This window comes from Cygnus atratus, chromosome 2 (assembly GCF_013377495.2).
Source record: "Cygnus atratus isolate AKBS03 ecotype Queensland, Australia chromosome 2, CAtr_DNAZoo_HiC_assembly, whole genome shotgun sequence".
Taxonomy (NCBI): Eukaryota; Metazoa; Chordata; class Aves; order Anseriformes; family Anatidae; genus Cygnus; species Cygnus atratus.
In genome coordinates, this window is record NC_066363.1 from 15553801 (window position 1) to 15575240 (window position 21440).

At 38.9% G+C, this 21440-nt stretch overlaps 1 protein-coding gene across 2 annotated transcripts in view; it reads left to right on the plus strand.

Annotated features, from left to right (window-relative positions):
- Positions 1-2748: 2748 nt before the first annotated feature.
- Positions 2749-21440, plus strand: part of KIF5B (kinesin family member 5B) — a 35647-nt gene continuing 16955 nt past the window's right edge. Inside the window, exons 1-11 of one of the 2 annotated variants that reach the window (XM_035545564.1) lie at positions 2749-3161; positions 11802-11889; positions 13092-13165; positions 13779-13883; positions 14240-14288; positions 14605-14660; positions 14764-14851; positions 16176-16300; positions 17675-17779; positions 18195-18340; positions 20301-20449. In XM_035545564.1, the coding sequence (XP_035401457.1) occupies positions 3036-3161; positions 11802-11889; positions 13092-13165; positions 13779-13883; positions 14240-14288; positions 14605-14660; positions 14764-14851; positions 16176-16300; positions 17675-17779; positions 18195-18340; positions 20301-20449 (1111 nt within the window). In that variant the 5' untranslated portion in view covers positions 2749-3035. The remainder of the gene's footprint in view (positions 3162-11801; positions 11890-13091; positions 13166-13778; positions 13884-14239; positions 14289-14604; positions 14661-14763; positions 14852-16175; positions 16301-17674; positions 17780-18194; positions 18341-20300; positions 20450-21440) is intronic. The other variant, XM_035545565.2, reaches the window with a different exon arrangement.

The following is a 21440-nucleotide window of genomic DNA, read 5'->3' on the forward strand; positions in this document are numbered from 1 at the left end:
AGATACAGTTTCACAGTAAGGCTCAGGTTTGCCAATTCTCTTTGTTTAACATGCTTTTATTGCTGGGATAGACCAGAGATCTAAAGGAATGCAAATCATTAAAGAATCCAGAGGTTTATTGCCCAGGTCATAAATGAGAAGAAACATACATTGGTCTTTACTGAGAAACTTTACTGAAATTACTTGTCAGATAAAATGTTTCTTTTGAAAATGTATTTGATTTATAAGGTTGCACTAGGTTTAAATACCAAACAGAAACATTCACTTTTGTGACAATCAATACGTATTTTTTTCTCACTATAATAGATTACTTTTAAATAGTCTCTTAGTGTAAATTACCAAAATGTATGCTACAGACAAAGCATTACGTAGCAATATGGAAGATAGTAAATATATTTCCAGTTGAAAAGGAGGAGCTTTTTGTAACTGTGACAAAATGAGAAATTTACCAGGATATTTGGTCTTTGCTCTGTTTTCAAGAAAATGACACCACATCTGTAAAAAAGAGTCACACGTTACAGCCAACAGAGACACATCCTGCCCTATTTGTGCACGCTGTGTCATGTCAGACTTAAAGTAGGTCTGGTAAAACGATGGATGCTGAATATTTTGAACAGCTGATCACAGAAGAGGAACTTCAAACCAGAATACCTGAAATGGATATGAGAACGTGCTTGTTTAGTTCAACAGAGCTCATATAAGAAGGCCTCTCACAGCCAGTATACAAAAGACCATCAGTCAGTTCTCCAATGAGCTTCCCTAGAACCAACAGCCTAGAAGTGGGCAGTTTCTTCTCCATAGTTGACACTTCCTGGTATTTTTTGTTTCCATCATAATTAAAATGAGTAATCACCTATTCATGAGTTTCTATTCTTTGTGAAGTTTGCTGTTTAAACATTTAAAAGGTAAGTGAGCCCAAACATCTATTTTCTTTCAAATCAAGTCACTATGAGGTTTCTTCCTTACTGAGATGTTCATACATTGGATATTACAGGTCAGCAAAGGTAGCTAACGATACACCCCCTTTGGTTATGGATAATGAGAACTTGAAGTTTCTTAAATAGGCTGGAGGAAAGGATGTCTCAGCAGCTGAAACACTTCTGGGAGCAGTAACCATAAAACTGTTGATTTTGCAGCCAGCACTTATTTTTTTCTCATGAATGAAATCAAATGAATTGGAAAAATTATAAATAAGTTACATGCCCTTCATAAAAATAATACCCTCCTATCATAGGAAATCCGTGACAATCCAAATCCAGCAGCTGTATAAGAACATTCCTCGCCATAAGCCTGTGAATAATCCCAGAAATAACTGTATTAGACATGTTAATATGTCTTACTGACTGATATAAATTTGTAATTTCTAAAACAGCAATCAACAGAAATAGGCATTACGACATCTTGGGGCTAACAATGACTATGTTTGAAACATTTTATTGAAAATACAGATAAACACTGTAGACAGAAGTCCATATATCACAAGCTAGGTGTTGTGAAGCAGCAGTGCACCTTCTGAAGACCAAGTAAACACCCTGGCCTTACCAGACAACTATTTGCACATGTACTGATAGGTTGGGAGGTGTAATTATTGCTGCCCTGAATAAGACTGCACAGTCCTGCAGAACTAACTACAGCAGAAAAATAAACTTGTTACAACATGAACTCAATCTGGAAGACATTTCTTACCTCATAACAAACTAGACACAAAAATATTCTTTGTATTAGAGTGTAAAAAAATGTAGATGAAACTAGATTAATAGGTAATTTTTCTGTCCCTTGGATTAGTTTGGAAGCAATGTTCACACTGTGTACCTAACCTACATGTAAATACACCCTTCAAATCCTTCAACTGCAAAGGCCCCTGAAAATGGAGGCTGATTTCAGATGGTCTCTTTTAAAATTCATTCTTTTACTGTTTTTAAAGGGAGGGGCATTGGTACAGTCATTCTGGACATTGACTAATTTAAGAAAAAAGCTCCCTTTTTATTAATTTCAAGACTATATGAGAAGTTTCCATTATACCTCGTGATTTCTGTCAGGAAGCAGCCTGATCTGAGCTGCGAGTTCGTACTTTGCCCCAATTTGAACGTTCACATTATTCCGGGATGTAGGAGGTATGGTGGCAAACCCATGGTACTTCTTATCTCTGATCTCAGGGGTTTACCTGACAACATTTTAGCCCACGGTCCATAAGTTTCTGTCGACTAGAATTAGAGCTGTGATCAGTACTAAATAAAACTTGGAATAAACCAACCAACCAAAACAAAATACTGTTTTGTTTTTTTTCTAATTGGGCTGAAAAGGCATTTCTACAGCCTTGTTTTCCCAAAGTCGGACACAGCAAGTGCTGCACCTGGTTCCACTGAAGGACTTTTTGGTTTGATCACCGCGGAAAACACCAAAGGGCGGCTGTAACACTTAAACACAGGTGAGGATCCACGAAATGTGGATGTGGGTTTCAACATCCACCTCCTGCTGGAAGCCTTCACCTCACACTCCGAATTCCCTGACCAAACCCAACTCCCCCCAAAATGTGGGCAGGGCCCGTGTGAGGCCCCCCTCACGGCTCCCCCCTTCCTCAGGGAGCCCCGCCCCTCACAGAGCCAAGCCCCTCACCGAAGCCCCGCCCCTCCCTCACAGCAGTCTTGGCGCCTGCGCCCTAGCGCTCCCGCGTCACCCCGAGCCCGCCCCCAGGAGGGCGGTGGGGCGGGGCTCTGCGGAGGGTGACGTCACCCCCCTGCTCTGCCCGGGGAGGGGAGGGGGGAGGGGGCGGTGCCGGGCCTCGCCGGCATCGGGCGCCGCCATGGCTGCCATATTGGGGCGGGAGTGAGAGCGGGAGGCGGCGGCCGGCCAGGGCCCTTCCGTGTTCCCCGTTCCCCTCTGCCCGGGCGGACTCGGGCCTCCCAGCGGCGGAGGTGTCTTGAGAGACCCTGCCCGGAGCCGGACGGTGGCGGTGAGGGGTGGGGACAGCGGCGGAGGCCGAGCGGAGCGGAGCCGAGCCGAGCTGAGCGCCCCGCGGGCGGCGGCGCCCTAAGATGGCGGACCCGGCGGAGTGTAACATCAAAGTGATGTGCCGCTTCAGGCCCCTCAACGAGTCCGAGGTGACCCGCGGCGACAAGTACATCGCCAAGTTCCAGGGCGAGGACACCGTCGTCATCGCGGTGAGGGGCAGCCCGGCACGGGGGGGTCGGGCGGGGTTGGGGATGGGGGCCGGGGGTGGGCACGGAGGGGCAGGGGGCAGGAGGAGGCGGCCATGAGGCGACTGTGGGGCGGGCGGGGGGCAGCGGGCCGGGGAGGCTCCAGCCCCGCACCCTGAGGCGCTGCTGGAGCCGTCGGGGCGGCCGGGAGGCGCCGTGTCCTGCGGGGTGTCCCCTGGCCTGGGCGGCCGCAGGGGGTTTGGCCGCCGAACGCCTTCAAAGTGCAAGTACCGGAGCTGCTGCCACAGACCCGGCCGCCTGAGGAGAGGTTTTGTGCGAAGAAACGCGGAACAATGCGGGCTCCAGCTCGTCGGGGCTCCTCGTCTGTAAATCAGTCATCGGCCGATAACTTTTTTTTTTTTTTTTTTCTCAAACCAGAATAAACTGAGATCATTTGGCTTATTACACGCTTATAAATGCGTTTTAATTAAGCTGCCTTGTGAAGTATGAGGCCTGTTATAAAACAATCAGAATCTTGCAGGGGAGAAGATAATCCTCTCCTTTTTGTTCAGAGTGTCATATTTAGCTACAGAGGGGAGCTAGAATTTAAAATGCGGGAGTTCATTGCTTGGTTTGGTTAGCGTTGTGCAAGTGCTTTATTCACAGTGTTTATTTTTGCAAACTTTTGACTTGTGTTTTTATAGAAATACTTTTCTCTCAAGAGATATTGTCGGTTTTGCATTGCAGAAAGTAACTTGGAGACTTCAGTTACAATCAGACTTAAATTTAGTCTTTGGGATACTGTTTTTTGAGACTCCCAACAGTAGCTTCCTTTTTCACTGTACCTGAAGTCGAAGCGAGGCAATCTAGTAATGTACTCCTTTTTAGTATCAATTACTAAATATTAGTTTGTTAAAGTTCAACAAAATTGTCAATAAAATACAGAATTCCATGAGTCTGGAGCTACAAGAAGGGCAGCAAGTTCATGAAATAAGGTAATTTGAGACTTATTTCAGTTGGCAAGTCAGTGTGTTGGAGTATATCTCTTACTTAAGCTATACAGGTAAACTCCTCAGAGTAAGGAACCAAGCCTGGAAAATGGAAAACTTAATTAGAATAAGTGATCTCACTTCAATCAATGAGTATCCATTCAATATGACAGTGTATGTTCTGCTTAAAATACAAGATTAGTTTTAGAAATCTTGATGTTCTCAGACTTTTTTTAAACAATTTTTCCACATCTTCTTAAAGTAGTTCATGGGCTAGAGAGACCAAGAAAAACTTACATTGCTTACATACTCTTTAAATACACTTTAAAAAATATCTAAAATGTAAATTAGGCTGAGATAGCTCTAAATCTGTGTAGAACAGTCTGATGGTGTGCTCCAGAGGGATCATGTGGGGCTCTCTGCTGGGACTTGGCAGGGAATTAATATTTAGAGTTAAAATTTCCCTTTGGTGTTTTCTGCATTGGTTAAAACTAAAAAATCCTTCAGTGGTCCCAGATGCAGGACTTGCTGTGCCTGACTTTGGAAAGATAATCACCCAAAATTATTAGGTTGGGTAGCAGCGGCAGTATTTGAATTTTATTTCAGAAAATCTTAATATAGGATTGATTTCTTGTGGGTTTTGACTTTTTTTTATAATAGTGGATATATGACAAGATTGATGTTCTCGAAGTTGGAACTAGATTATCTAAAACTGTTCAGGCAATTACTTTAACCCATGGACTTTTTTTAAAAAAGAAGTTGACAGAGCTTGTAAAGTCTTGGACCCTCCGACTTAACAATGTAGTCAACCACCTCTCCTGTGTGTTGTGGAATTGCCAAAGAGAGGATGGTAGCAGAAACAGGTCTTCTCATGAAACAGTTTCTAAAAACATTCCTCCACAGGCTGAATGTTTGGTTGCCATCAGCTGATTGATTTCCGTATTTATTCATGCAAGTGATTTTGGCTGCCTGTTGAACAGCAGCTGAGCCACTTTTATAGCTGCTTTCCTTAGCTGCCTCGAACTGAGTAGCCCAAAGGACTTTCACCTTTCAAGTCTATGCTGAAACAGTGAGGACTTCTTTAATAATATTTGGGAGTTGCCTGGAATGGCAGATAGGAGGTGGAAGCCAGGAGGCAGTGGAAGCAGAGCGTGTAGCAGACTGCGGATTTGACTCCTCTGTGGAGGAGGGTGGGGAGGCAGATCAGTGACTATAGCCAAACCCTTTCCCTCCTCCCTCCTTGACTCCCCTGTCATCTCTGAACTATCTGTCCTCCCTTCCCCCTTCTTTTCCTAGCTCCTGTGTAATTACGGCATGGTTGTCTTTCTGGACAAGTGAGTTGTTTTCATCTGTGTTAGATAAAATGCTTGTTTTAATTGTGGCTAGTGCATAGCAGCAATTTGAGGGGATGTGTGGTGTCGGTCTGTTCCGAAGAGTAGACTTTGGAACAAACTGCTATCCCTCCACAAGTTAACTTTTTCTTTTTTAAGCTAGTAAAGAGCTTTTACATTATTAATTTAAAGGAGTTTTTTTCTATTTTAATACATGACAAAGTATTTTTAAATGGTTCTTTTTAAGTAAATAAAAGGCGTCTTTTAAAATGGACAATGAGGTGGCTTGTTATGAGTATGTGATGTTTATGTTAAACATCATAAATCTACCTTTATGCTACAGTTGATAGGAATTTGCTGATGAGTTTCAGGCTTTTGAATAAGATGGAACAAGGAGGAACAGCAAAGTTATAATAGGTGTGATTGTCCTTTGTGTTTTTTTTAAATGTAAAACTACTTGAGACTGGATAACTTTGTAGTTCTGCATAGGTTTCTGTACCTTTTTAAAAAATATTTCTATACCTAGTCTTGCTTATCTTACAACTGTCCAAAAGATAAATCACTGAATACAGTCACACTTAGTCTTTTTCGGACTGACACCTAAACTGAGAGCAAATGACTGAAGCGGTGAGGTGTTATGGGCAGTCACACAAATAGGCGGTATCCCTCTGCCCTCCAGATGTTTCAAGTCATTATGATAGTATATTAACTATTTCTATGGTTTTTAAGAAAAAAATCTGACTTACCTGCCTGTATTTTCATATTTGTATAGAGTACTGTTTTCTAGAGGTAAGCTGTAACCCCTGTGAAGAATTCGAGACATTTAGCTTTCTCTTTTGTTGCCTTTTAAACTAATATTGGATAGTAAATGAGAGCAAAGCTAGGTTTAACTTGCATTAGAATCAGATTAATGAAGATCACTTGTTATTACTGGAGCTTTTGGCACAAGATTATTCAAAAGGAAAATGTAATTCATGTGCATTGCTGCAGGAAAGGCTGTGCTGGACCATGTCAATGCAAGAAGCAAAGTACGTTCTTGAAAAAACTTTTGTGTTATTTGCTAGTGTGAAAGAAAGTACACGCTTAACTAGAAACACAAAATAATTAGTGCTTGCAGTACAACTTCAAACATAAATAGAAAATAACTATCTGTAGCTGAAACAATGGTGTTCTTTCAGTGTTGTTTTTTAATACTTCTGTGAAATGGTGGATAATTGAGACGTTTTTCAGAGGATATCGGTGTGTAACAATTTAACAGAAAGCAAATACTTTAGCTTACAGTAATATTTAAAGGATGATGCTCAGTGGTTGCTGTACCGCTTGTTTAAAACACCTCACTTGTCTCATCTTTATCTTTCGTTCTGAAATTCAATGACTGTTTTTATGCCAGCAGCATGGACTTTTCTCTTTAGAAGAAACATTATGCTAAAGCAAAGCTTTGCTGAAACTCTTGTTCCAAAACTTCTGTTTTCGTGCTGGAAATTGAGTTTCCAGTCACTTTTTTTTAAAAAAATCTCATGTTTTAGTCCTTCTTCAATAAATAACTGCTGTAAAAATTAACTGTATTCATGTTGATACTTGAATTGCAATATTTGCACAGAAATAAGAAAAATGGGGCAGGCAGAGCTGAGGTTCACTAACTGTTCTGTATCAGCTGCAGTTTCCTAAGCATAGAGCTAGGACAAGAAGAAAGCACTGGTAGGTGTGTTCGAGCAGTAATACCTTAGCTTAGCGATGGGAAGAACTGAGTCAGGTATTTGACATCATACTTTCCAGAGATCATGCAGTGTGGGCCTTTTCTTTTCATGTATTTTGTGCTCCTGGGAAGAATATTAAAGTTGCAAAACGTAAAGGTGAGAGGTAGGTCCGTTACTTCTTGCTTCAGCCTCCCTCCAAGGTGAAATGAGGGCACGTATGACGGTGTTTCAGCAGTCTGTTCTAGCGAGTGGAGGAAAACAACTGGTCTTTAACTGCAAAACTCTCTGTTTGAATGTAAACCCTGTGTTCAGTTCAGCTACCGCTTCAGTCATGTTGGCAGAGGTACTTTCTGAGGGCTGTGGAGTGCTCGCAAAGTTCTTGCTGTGGGACAACCTCCGTTAGTACAAAGAGCTACGAGAGCTGTCTGGTGGCTGATAGCAGAACAAACGCCAGGCAAGGAGTGAATGTAAGTGTTAAATCCCCTCTCTGGAGAGAGGAAGTCAGAGGCTCTGCTTGGTTGCTTGATGCTTTGTGTCAATTATAGGGCACATGTTTAAATCTTTTTTGTAGGGTTGCTGAAAATTTCTGGAGTATGTCAAAGCAGCATCATATCCCACTAGTGACAATATATTACTACCACCGCTGTGGATACCTTGTGGTAATGCTGCTTTGGCCTCCTGTGTTTTCATTGCCTTCGTATCATCCAACTGTTTACTTCTTGGGCAAGAAAAGGCATCTGATACAGGAAAAAAAATATCTGACACTTCAATCTGTCTTGATTAATCCCTTAAAGGTAATGACCAGGCTTTCTAGGGCAGGGTAATCTGTGTGATACTATTCCTCCTTTGTTTACAGCAGAAAGTAGACTGTAAGAGCAGCGATAAGACATGGTATGCAGATGTCATTGATGTGAAACCACACTAGGTGGGAGTAACTTCTATTCTTAAAACGTAATTATCCAGGAACCTGCTTGGTTAAACCTACTTGGTGAGGTATTGATTCAGTAATGATGGAGTAGGGACATACCTCTGATGTGGGCTTGTCATAGGTGTGATAAAGAAATGTACTGCAGTCTGGGAGGGGAGGAAAGTATGTAATTGGGGTTTTGAATGCTTTGAAGTTGTATTCGAGCTTCATCTAGAAAAGTGTAATGCTGAGGGCATGTAAACAAATATACCACGTACCACCCGCAAGGGATGGGGTATGAACAGGGCTGTTTTTGAGGATTCTTTTGGTTGTAATTAATTTTTGTAGTTGGTAGCGGTTGTTGAGGGAGATTGATCTCTTTTATTTATACAGGGAAAGCTGCGAGGCACATGACAAATTCCAATTAAAGGCATTATTGCCTGCGTGAGGTCCTTGCAGCTTGACTTCCTCGTCTTACTAATCTATGGCATTCATCGTATGCGCTATTCTTTATATTAACATTTCGTAAACCAAAAGAGACAGTAATTATGAGATACTCTCAAGTTACCATTCAGATGCCTTCATAAGAGAACAGCCGAATTAGAGTAACTAGTCTCAAAGTATTCTGTGTCTAGGGATTAGTCTTGAGTTAGTAAACGCAATTTTCCTTTTACACAGATGAAAAAGAAGAGTGTAAGTCATTCAACGTTTGCTTGCCAGAAGAAGAGTGTATGTGTGGGGGGAGAACCTTGCCTCTGAACAGTGTTTAAAACTTAGAGAAGCAAAGCTTTTCAGAACCAGTAGATTGCAGGATAGTTACAGACCAGCTCAGTTCTTGCCTACTGTACTTTATAAACAAGGCATCTTCCTGTACTGGAAAGTGGGCTGGTTTCATTCATTTAGTTCTTTTTAGCTGGATTTCTTTGAAGGGAATAAAAAATTGCTGTTTGGCATTGGATATATTCTGTAGTAATATACAAAATGTGTGTACATTCAAATACATATAATATGGAAAATGTTTGCATTTCAATGTACTTTTCTGTTCTCATAGCTGTCATGCTCAGTTGGGGACAGCAAAGATAAGTTGTGTTGGGATCTGTGAGAAGATGGTGTTGTTAATAGTAGCTGCATAAACCGTCAGAAGATTCTGTCCATGAACGTTCCCTAATTATTCTAAAATATTTGGAAATTTTAATAAGATGCAACTTAATTGGAATTATTATCTAAATATTTTCAAGAGTAATAGTTTGGAGAATTTAACGATTTAAACAAATTTTATGTTGCACAGATTATTTGCAATGATCATAGAATCACAGGATGGTTTAGGTTGGGAGGGACCTATACAGATCATCTAGTCCAGGCTCTCTGCTGTGGGCAGGGACGTCTCCAACTAGACCAAGCTGCCCAAAGCCCCATCCAGCCTGCCTGAACACCTCCAGGGATGGGGCATCCACGCTTTCTCGGAGCAAACTGTACCAGTGCCTCACCACCCTCATTGATTTCTTCTGTCCAATCTAAATCTGCTATTTTTCTTAGTTTAAAAATGTGTTGTCACTACACACGCTGGTAAAGAGTCTCTCCCCATCTTTCCTATTAACCCGATTAACATTGAAAGACCGCTGTAAGGTCTCCCCGGAGCCTCGTCTTCTCCAGGCTGAACAGCCCCAGCTCCCTCAGCCTGTCTTCACAGGAGAGGTGCTCCAGATCTCTCATCATCCTTGTGGCCTCCTCTGGACTTACTCTAACAGCTCCAGGTAACGGGCCCCCGTCAGTCTTGCTCTGTGGACCCTGGAGCTGAACACAGCGCTCCAGGTGGGGTCTCAAATGAGCAAAGTAGAGGGGGAGAATTGTGCTCCAGAGCTGCAGGACACGATTCTTATACAGCCCAAGGTACCGTTGGCTTTCTGGGCTGCAAGTGTGCATTGCCGGCTCATATCTAGTTCTTCATCCTCCAGTAGCAACAAATCCTTTTCTGCAGGGCTGCTCCCAACCTATTCATCACTCGGTCTAGATGGATACTGGTGATTGCCCAAACCCAGGTGCAGGACCTGGTGCTTGGCCTTGTCGAATGTAACGTGGTTCACATGGCCTGGCAGCGTCTGTCTGGGTGATATCCCTTCCTGCTAGTTATCAGCCGCACCACTGATGTCGGGCGCTTGCTTTCCCCACTCGATTTTTCCACTGTATAACGGTAAGCATGTTCTTCCAAAATGGGTATTACTTCTGTGCATACAAACACACAGATGAACCTGAGCGTGAAACAAATCTGCCAAAAGTTTTGTGATAGTGTTACTTGCAGTGAAGTTGAAGGCTTTCTGAAATTATAGCTGCTAATGAGAGAGACTTATAACTAATGCTATCTTTTCTGCAGTGACTTAACCTTTTTACATAACATGTTCTCAGCCTTTATTTTCTTACCTCAGGGTTACTTGGACTTGTTGGTTGTTTGTCTTCTAGTGTATATAGTGGCATCTATTCTACCTCTAGAACATAAGAATTGGAGGTGCGTTCAAAGCTAAAATGAGTAATTGGGAAGGCTTGTGTTTTCCATCCTGTGAAAGAAAGGTTCTGGCAGACTTTAGCACCTTAGGGATAGTTTCTGCCCACTGAGTCTTGTGGTTTCTTAAGCATATTTACACTGTGAACTCTGTAATTATTTTCTTTTTTCCAAGAGGGAGTTCATCTATCTGAATTCAAGCCCTCTAAGCAGATGGATACGCGTTGGATCTAACAAGCTTTGTTTGGTGTTCTGCTAGATGTTATTAAAAGGCAAATGGAAGGTCAGGCTGGGGAATGTGGTGGGTGGGTGAAAGATGGAAACTAGACTTGTTTCTCTGCCAGGGAGGCAGTTCCAGAGTATCCTTGGGGGAGGGAAAGGATGTTGATGAATTAAATTTAGGCAAAATGGAGCACTTATCAGTTACAGTGAACTTAGCAGTAGAAACTGATTTAGAACCTGTGTAAACCTCAGCTATCTGCGGAGATGCTAAATCAAGGTCCAAAAATGCTATGAAAATTTCAGCTTAAGATCAGCATAATAATTCATATCCTAATGGTCTGTCAGCTGGTTATAATTGTTATAAAAATCCAACATTCCTCTCAGAAAGCTATGTCAGAGCTTCCTCTTCTGGGGTCTTCTGAAATGAGTCTTCTGTGAAAGGTTTCCTTCCCCCAAAATGGCCTTTTCCTTCTGTTTATGGAGCTTTATTGTAGGGTTATTGTGTATGGAGAAATAGTTCTTGTGCTGACTGTAGGTGATCTCAGTGTTTCTTTTGGTTTGAGGTTTTTAACAAATATTATGACGACAGCTATTCTGTGTGATGTGGTGTAAGTTGTTCTCGGTAATTTGGGTTTACCAGAGTAAACACACTACCAGAGGAGTGGAAGAGAATAAGGAAGACAATAAAGGGTTCTCAGATGTACAGACTAGGCATTGGTTTACATCGTAAATCAAGTAAGTTGAAGTCATATGGCAGGGTAGTTTTGGAGAACTCTTTAGGTTGCACTTTGAAACCAAATATATTTAATTCAAGGCCTTATTTGTAGGCAAGCGTGAGATGAGTTAGGCAACACATACACATACATAAGCCGATTTCCTCACTACAGCCTTGAAGTGCTTAAAATAAAACATAAGATTGGACTGAGACCGAATAGGCTACTTCTAAACTATATGAACAAACACCTTTCAGTTGTACTTACAGGATTTTTTTTAAGTAATTCTTCTGTGTCTCTTTCTACAGTCCAAGCCATATATATTTGACCGTGTATTCCAGTCAAACACATCACAGGAACAAGTATACAATGATTGTGCTAAAAAGATTGTCAAAGGTAAGGTGGAACAAACTGTGTCATATTTGCGTGGATTTTGATGTTGAAAATTAATACTTCTCTTGCTTCCTTTTACCTTCAGATTATTTAATAAGAGCCAACACGGTTCATAACAGTATAAAATCATCCTGTAGTCGAGCTGTTATGTCAGCGCTAAAAAATGCTGTTTCAGTTGTTTGCAATGTTTGATAATATTTACCTGTCGTTATATTTTTAAAAATCTCTGCAAAAGATTGTTCAAAATAATTGGCATGAAATTAATAAAAGTGTCTTTTGTTTGAAAATAACTTGTAGCTTTTTTTTATTTATTGATATTGGAAAACATCCTACAATTGTTTTAGTTTGGAGGAATATAAGATGAAAGGAAACTTGAGAAACCATGTGTAGATTATTGATCTTTTCTTAGCTTTTTTTATTTAATACACAGTTTAAAGAAGACTTTTGATGTGATTCTTTTTCAGACTCGTATTAATCATCAGAAAAGTAAACTGCTGTTAAAAATCCATGCTCCTGCAAACATTAACTCTTCAGTGAGTTAAATAGTAATCAGGATTAGATCAGAAGTTTGTTCCTTAAAAAATGGAGTTAACGAAGAATTGTACCCAGCCCCTTTGCTCCTCTTCCTCCATCTAAAAATCTAATCTTTGTTTCCCTTTGTTTGCTTGTTGGATGTGATTCCACAGTAACTGACTTTTAAATAAACAAACAAAACGGCCTTACCCCTCAATTTAAAACTTCAGGTTGGTTCATTCATGATGTAAAATACGAACCTATGGCTGAAGAGTAAGGTGCTTGAAACTTAGGGCATAGCCTATTGCCTTAACGATCCGACACTTAAACTTTACTGTGAAGGCAGCAAATGCTGTAACATTCTAATGTATGATTTCTTCCTCTGATTTGTCAAAGGCAATCTGTTCAACCCAGCAGTGGTATTGATTTCCTTTTTGTTCCTGACTCTGAAATCTTGGATTTTTATGGCTGAAGGAATCTAATAGAGTAAACTTCTAAAATGGAGTCAGTGGTGGCTTTGTACTTTTAAAGGGGTAGGGAGGAACATCGTCCCCATCTCACACTGAGTTCCCAAACATGGAATGATTTAACTTGATAAATGTATTAGAAACTGTCTGCTTCTGTTTCTATTTCATTTGACTTTCCTTCTTCTAAAGGAAATTAACCCTAATGAAAATACTCTTTCCCTCTAGATGTACTTGAGGGATACAATGGTACAATATTTGCTTACGGGCAAACATCATCTGGAAAGACACACACTATGGAAGTAAGAAATCTTGAAATAATTTTATCTTAATATCACTGTCATCTATTTTCACCACAATAATCTTATTTTCCTAGAGAGATGTCAACTTGTTCTTGTAGAATCAGAATGGTTTGGGTTGGAAGGAACCTTTAAAGACCCATCTAGTGTCAGCTCCCCCTGCCACAGGCATGGAAATCTTCCAATAGATCAGGTTGCCCAAAGCCCTGTCCAACCTAACCTTGAACACTTGCAGAGATGGGGCATCCAGATCTTTCCTTTTCTTTTTCTTTTTCTTTCCATTGCAACATTTTGATACCCAAAATGTTTTTCAGGACTGGGAATGGCAATTACTGTATTTATTCAGCCCTCAGTAGCTGGCTTTAGAAACACATGAATATTGTTCGTGGTGGATTTCTCACTTTTTAGCTGTTTGGGAGACTTCTGAAGCTGATCTTTTCGCTCCTGGCAAAAGCTGGGCCTAAATGGCAAGTCAAACATTTCCTCTACAGATAACATAAGTACACTGTACCTGCCAGCATTTTAAAATTAGCTTGTCTGACTTTTTGTTTCTCCTTCAAGTACGTGGTGCTGTTGGATTAAGTATGAATGTTTTGTTGTTTTCCTTTCTAATAAGGGGAAGCTTCACGACCCAGATGGAATGGGAATTATTCCAAGAATAGTGCAAGACATTTTTAATTATATTTACTCTATGGATGAGAATCTTGAATTTCATATTAAGGTAAACTTTCCTGTGTTAATTATTTAATCTCTTACAGCTAGAAGTAGTCTGGTTAAATGGATGTTCTGTATCTGTTTTGAATGCCTGTAACTTGGAAAATCTAAATGTTATTTCAGAAGTAACTGGCACTTCTTAAAGAACTGAGTTAACACTTCAATCTCGTTTCCATTAAATGTTGATGGTAGTTATCTTGATAACCAGTGGAAGTGCTGATAGTGCTTGAAGCTTTTGATCAAAATATTTTCTTCCTAAAGGTGTATTTTAGTTCATAATAATCATACTGGATCTCTGTGGTTGAAAAGTTAAGTGTTTTTTGCTTTCTTATGCTGTATCTTTATTTCCCTCCACACTTCTAGGTGTCATATTTTGAAATATACTTGGATAAAATAAGGGACCTTTTGGATGGTAAGCCTTCTATTATTGAACATAGCAAGTAAATCTGTCTGGAGAGAAATGTTTAAAAAAAAAAAAAAAGCTGTAGTGTGATACTAAGATAAATATGCGGTGTGCTAATAGTAACCTGTATGTTAGAGGTACATCAAAATGAGAAAGCATGCAGCTAATCTGTATGATGCAACTAAAGCTGAAGTAGTGGTTGTTTAATGTATGTTTAGTTTTGAAAAGTTGCTGAAAAATAACATCTGTGACTTGTAGTAAATGTCTCATTTGTTTTGCAAAAAAAATCATAGATGCCTTAGCTTTAGAACTTTTTCTCTTCCAGTTTCAAAGACCAATCTTTCTGTTCATGAAGACAAAAATAGAGTTCCCTATGTAAAGGTTAGTGTCGGTCTGATACCATTTTGGTCTCTTACTCTTCTAGTGTACACCTTTTACTTCTGGCTTGTTGGTACTTTACCCTTTGTTTTGCTGTTTTTTAAAGGGTTGCACAGAGCGTTTTGTATGTAGTCCAGAAGAAGTTATGGATACTATAGATGAAGGAAAGTCAAACCGACATGTAGCAGTTACAAGTAAGTGTTATCCTTATCTCCTTTAGTGCTTTATTGTTTGCCTTCTGGTATATCTCAAAAAGTGGGGAAGACTAAAATGGTGAACTAAATCATGGTGTTTTAAAGGTCTAATGCAAGCAGTTTCGGCATGTCTCTTAAGAAACAAGTCTTTCAATTTGTTTCTTGTTAGATGCTATTACTTAGGCTTGGATTGGGAAGAGAAGTTAAGTGATCAGTGAAGAGCTCTGAATCATTAGAGGAAAAAGTTTAGTTCTGTGTTAGGAATAGTGCAGAATACCAGCTTGGGGAGTTACAATTAACCTATGTATCTGCAAGTAAGGCACAGTGGCTCAACTACAGTTCGTCAATTTTGTTGCAACTTCTAAGAAGAGCTGATCAGAATATATATTCAGACACGCTGCAGATTTAAGCAGCATCCCTTTGTCCGAAGCTTTTTGGCCTGAGGCATGCAGCTGAGTTGCAAGGAGTCACGTCATAGGTCTTCGAACTCCATAAGAATCAGGATTAGAAAATGACGGAGGTTTGTCAGTTATTCTTCCCATTTATTTAGGAGAAGAAAGAACATGCAGTAAAAAAAAAATAATCCCATTTCTTTGGTTCAGAATTGGGAATTAAAAAAAATCTGATAATGCAAAAGTTCTCTTTTGCTTTATTGCTCGTAGGTGGTCAGCTTCTGAAATGGGGACCAGGCTAAGCAACAGAGAAATAGCAGAAATCTGTAAAGAAGGGTGTTCTTTCATGTTGAGCTGCTTCTGTGGCATCAGTTAGCTGGTCCTTTTAAGCCTATGAAAGGTTTACAGTTAAAAGGAAGAAGTAGACAAACATCATCATTTAGATTGCAGTCAGCTTAGATTTTGTTAATGATTTAAAATAATTCAGGTTCAATATGAGTTTTTACCCTGCATGCCTCACAGTAGAGGGGGGCAGTAAGTATTTAAACCAGAAAGAGATGAGAGAATTTGGCCATCTAGTTCAAATTTTCATGAAACTATTAAATGCAATATACTGCAAACAAAGTGCTGTGGTATCATAGTGAATGTGTGCCTTTTGCTCTAATACGGTATATTAAGTGTGACATCCATAGTTGACAGGCTAGCCAACCTTATCAGCATGTTTGTGGTATTAATAGAAGCCCAACGGAGACTGGATCTTTGTTACTCACTTAGGTGGTACCATTGCTTGCTGCCTCTACTGTCGTGGGGAGAATACTGCGTACAGTTTCATTTGCTTTAAATTCCTTGCTTCTCTGTTGGGAAGATACTATTTAGTGAAGTTAGAGTGGTTGTACAAGTATTTTTGACAATTTATGTATTTCTTCTTATAGATATGAATGAACACAGCTCTCGAAGTCATAGTATTTTTCTTATTAATGTAAAACAAGAGAATACTCAAACAGAACAGAAGCTAAGTGGAAAGCTTTACCTTGTGGATTTGGCAGGTAGTGAAAAGGTAACGTTACATTCCTTTTCCAGCTTTAAAGAATGATCTATTTTTCACAATTGAACACTTTCCAGTAATGTAATACTGACTGTTCAGTTGTCATCTGTGAATTGTTTTTTAACTTTGATCTTGAAATGGGGTCCTAGTCTTTACTGGCTGTTAAATACTACCTCTAAGCATATTTGCATTTCTGGAGTGAGGGCTTGTAAATATGGAACAGGGTGGTGAAGTAGGCTAGAGTTCAATCTCAGTATCTGAGAGCAAGAAAAACAGTATAGGTGTGTTGGCTAGACAGGTACTGGAGTCAAAAGGGTATTTATGGATATGGGATATCTACATTTTCTTTTGTAGTGGTACCAAGTTCCTTATTTTGAAATTCTGATGAACATTAAAATGACAGATTGCTTTCCTGTGTTAGTGGTTTAAAGAAGGGAAGGAAACATCACGTACCATGTTGCTTATTCTATACTACTGTTACCCTTCTTACTGTAACTTACCTTTTTAAGACCTAAATTTTTGATGTTATTCCTTCTTTCCTTCTGGGATTATTCTTATTTGTCTCCAGTCTGTCCTGCTTAGTGTTGCCTTTGACATTGTTCTATAACATTGTCATCTTTGATCCTTTCTTTATTCTGAATGTTTCTTCGTGGTCATCTGTTTTAGTTTTTTTTAATAAGAATGAAACTGGAAGTACTAAAGTGAAAACAAACTTTAAAGGATCAGGCTGCATTCCTGATGCAGATCTCCATTCTCTGTAGCCTTGTTCCTTTCAACATATATTACAAACTTTTGTTTTGCAATTTTGCAAGTCCTCTTGAAAGAAATGAGTTTTTCATGCCTTGTTTTGGGTTACCTTAACCATAAGCAAATAGAATTGTTTATTTGTGTTCATGATCACAGCTTGATGAGAAGAATAGTAAAAGCAGGGTTATAGAACCATGAGTCAAATTCGGCTGTGAGGCAGAAGAGCTAAGTTAAATAGAATTGTCGGGACATAACTTTTTTCCACGTTTTTGCTGATGCCTACAGAAGTTCCTAGAGCGTTCCTGTAGGTCAAATTCATCATTTAAAGTCTGTGTTCTCATAAGGCTTTGTTTTGGTTTTCTTGCTAATAAGATGCCCTGCTATATTCAGCGTGGGTTGTGTGGTAGTGTTTTTCATGGGCATTTGGCTTGTTTTTTAAGGTTGACCACTGGACTAAGGGTGAATCAGGGATGGGGTTTGAGGAATAATTTGCTTATTCTAATGCAGCTGGCTTATGAATACATAAGCCTTATAAGTAAGGAAGACTGACTTAAAAGTGAGGAAATTATTCAAGTTTTGTATTAAATGTGGAAGATTTTCTTGCAGATGTATCTAGTAACTTACTAAAATATTGTATAGGTTAGTAAAACTGGAGCAGAAGGTGCTGTGTTGGATGAAGCTAAGAACATCAACAAGTCTTTATCTGCTCTTGGAAATGTCATCTCAGCTTTGGCTGAAAGCAGTGTAAGTGTTTTTTTATGCTTCAAGGTTAAAGGCTTGTATCTGTACAATATACTATAAAGAATTTCTTCACTGATCTCAGTGATGTGTGTGGAGTCTCTTAAACTAATCCAGTTACACCAATACATTGCAAACAAATGTTACTCTTGTACTGTGTTGTCACTGATGAATAAAAAAGTTGTATTTAAGGGACCTAAACACACCAAAAAATTTATTTGTACTCAGGAAGTTAACAAATGTGAAAAGATTTTGTCATCCTGTACAAACTTCATGAATTCATAAAACTGCATGCTTTATGAATTAAAGTAGAATTTAATCTTTCTAATGAGGCTATACCTAGATAAAACATAGCTCTTCAACAAATTAAATAACATGTCTGAAAAACTGTAACTGATTCATTTAACTGTTTTCTTGGTAGACTTATGTTCCATATCGTGATAGCAAGATGACTAGAATCCTTCAAGATTCACTAGGTGGTAATTGCAGAACCACTATTGTTATTTGCTGTTCTCCGTCTTCATACAATGAATCTGAAACTAAATCTACTCTTCTCTTTGGCCAAAGGTGAGTAAATGACTTAAGAGGGACAAGAAACAGAATTTCACAAGAAAAGCAAGCGCAGTGTGCATTGTGTATGTGTATCCTGCCTAACAACAACTGATAAAGTAAACCTCTAAAAATAAACAAAGTCCATTCTTAAAAAACATGTAGTTTGAGATCTTAACTGCTAATTGATTGCACATGTAAGTGTAGCTCAATACTTTGTTCTCACTAAACTCAGAAATAAATGCAGAATTTACTGCTACTCAGTCAAGATTCCTAAACCTAATTAATTAGTGTTTACTTTCCTTAATTCTTCAGTGCAGTGCACACGTGGCTAAGTGTTGTGATCTATATAAAAATCTTTAAACTGCACAGGATCCTGAAGCCGCTGTTTCAAGAAGAACCACATATAGTTTGGCTCAAAATGCAGTTTAATGTATAGTCTTGGAGTTAGGAAGATATAAGGCAGAGCCTGTTGTCTGCTGCCCTTTCTTTGATAGTGTACTGAATTACATTTTCTAGTCTGTTTCCTGTCTTAGCATTCTAGTAACATTTGAGTTAATACTTGTAACTTGTAAATTCCTATGTAATTTGTAACTGAATTTTTAAGTACCTATTCAAAATCTGATATTTGGTTAGGTGTGTCGTCTTTGCCACACTTTTGTTAACGTTCCACCTTAATATTCCAGTTTCTGAATGCTAGATTTAATCATGGCATTTACTGGAGCAGATTACAAAAGCTATCAGCATTTCATTTACTTCATCTGTTTTTTTGTTAGCTTACCTCTTTCATTTTAGTTCAACAATACAGTTTTCAACTTTTCAGAGACTTTGCTAATGGAAAGTAGACTAGATGACTTTAGAACTCCTTAAAATCTGGCAGAATATAGGCACTTAATAGCTGTGTTAGTAATGACTGTATTCTGTAGGAGTGGAATTCTTGTTTGGTCTGCTGGAATCTAGGAAGTCCTTCCCTCGTAGTATTTCTAGCATGAGATATCAGGAAATGTCTTCCAACTGTAGCTCTGTAGATTCACTGTTCCTTGCTTTTGACTTCCGGAGGAGCTGCAGGAGTGTATTTCTATATCAGTCACCATAATTAGTCTGGTATATTATCTCAGCCTTCTGGGGATGTTCAGTTTATGGTGAAACCCTCAGGAGTAGTAACTGAAGGTTAAGTAAATATTACGTAACTTAGCAGGAAATTATGCCTTTCAGTAATAATTGGTCCCAATGAGACTTTGCAAAAGATGCTTATAGGAGTCATAATACTGGATGCTGGGGCGCATTCCTAACTACCATTAAGCTTTCTTCTGTTTTCATCTTTGGGGAGGGGGCTATTTGGTGGTAGAAGGCTATACGTAAGAGTTACTGAGATAAGCAAGGTACAGCACTGATGTACAAGCTACGTGTTAACTTCACATAGTTGTATTAGTGCTTGTAGTTTTGTCTCCAGAGCTGATGCATTTGGATGAGATTTACCTGACCGTGTGTCGCCTGAATTAAATGCATTTGAACTTTACAACTCATATACCTCTTTTGGTTAGTGGAGATCTAGTCACTGGATTTTTAGTTGAAATGAGCAGTTCCTTAAAATAAATTATTTATACCCTAAAAAAAGTATTATGTTATGTTGGAGAAATGTATTTTTAGATACGGTAAATGCTGCCCTTCATTCAAAGATGTGCACTGTCCCAACTCTGGTGAAAGTATACAGCTGAATCTTTTCTAACTCAACGAGCTTGAGATTTTTCAGTCTTCTCAAAGCTTATTGTATTACTCTGTCCATTAATGGTTGTATCTATTCAACTGAAAGAATATTGAGTTGGCACAGAGCAGAGACAACCTTTTGGAAGAGGTAGAAGTTGTTTACACATTTACCAGCAATATGTGAAAGTTTCACTTAAAAGCCTTACATTCTTTTTTCAAATAATAATTAAAAAACAAACACGCAGTTTCAGAAGTCTGTCTTCCTATGCAGAGCAAAGACCATTAAGAACACAGTTTGTGTCAATGTCGAGCTCACTGCAGAACAATGGAAGAAAAAGTATGAGAAAGAAAAAGAGAAAAACAAGACTCTACGTAACACCATACAGTGGCTAGAAAATGAACTCAACAGATGGCGGAATGGTAAGAAGAAATTCTATGCAAACTTCAGAAAAGCTGATACTCGGTCTTTAGGATACCAAAAGTACTGAAGAACCCCATGTCAGACAGAAATAAGAATATTAATGCTAGGATATTAAGTTGAGGATGTTAGGTTGACATTGGAGCTTTCTGTTTTTCACTGGAACAGCTTTTAATAATCACATACTGGTAAATATGTCTGAAAGTATGTTGGTATTAGCTTTTTCAATGCTTGATTTACTAGAAGAACTGGACCTAGGTAAACTATTAAAAATGCATATCATTCCTCATACATACGTCCCAAATACATATATATATATATATATATATATATATATATATATATATATAAAATTATAACTGCAGATACTGATGAAAGTTTTCTTTCTAATTCACATCAGTCTCATAAGGTTTTGTTCTTGTTTATAGCTCCTACACTTCTGTAGGCAAAAAAAAATAGTGCTAACAGTAGATAATGTGTGCCCATCCTCTCTGAATGATTGAGTTCTTTTTGATTGAAGTGTCTGGCAAAATGGAAGTTAATTATGAAACCATAAATTCAGGAAAAGAGAAACATGGAAACTATTTACAGATATGTTCTGGAGTTTGCAGCTTTAGAAGATGTCTCTGCAATCATGCAGACAACTCCTGCACCACATCTTAAAGTAAATTTAAAAAAAAAAATGGTCTCACTTAAGTTGAGAGAGATGTGATTTTTTTTTTCTTTTAATGTCTTGTGTAGAGATGGTGTGAGGCCACACCTGAAAAGTTAAGTATAATGCTTTAAGAATATTGACACAAGATACTGGAATGTTGGAAAGAGCCCATATCATCCAAGGACTGCATAAAGTGTTTTGTAATTAGGCACTAAAGAATTTGGTTAGTTTACCAGAGAAGTGCCTTAACTAATGTGTGGCATTTTTTATGCAAAGTTAGACAAGTGTTCTCATCAGAAAAGGGGTAATGAACATAAAGGGATAAAAGTGTAACTGAA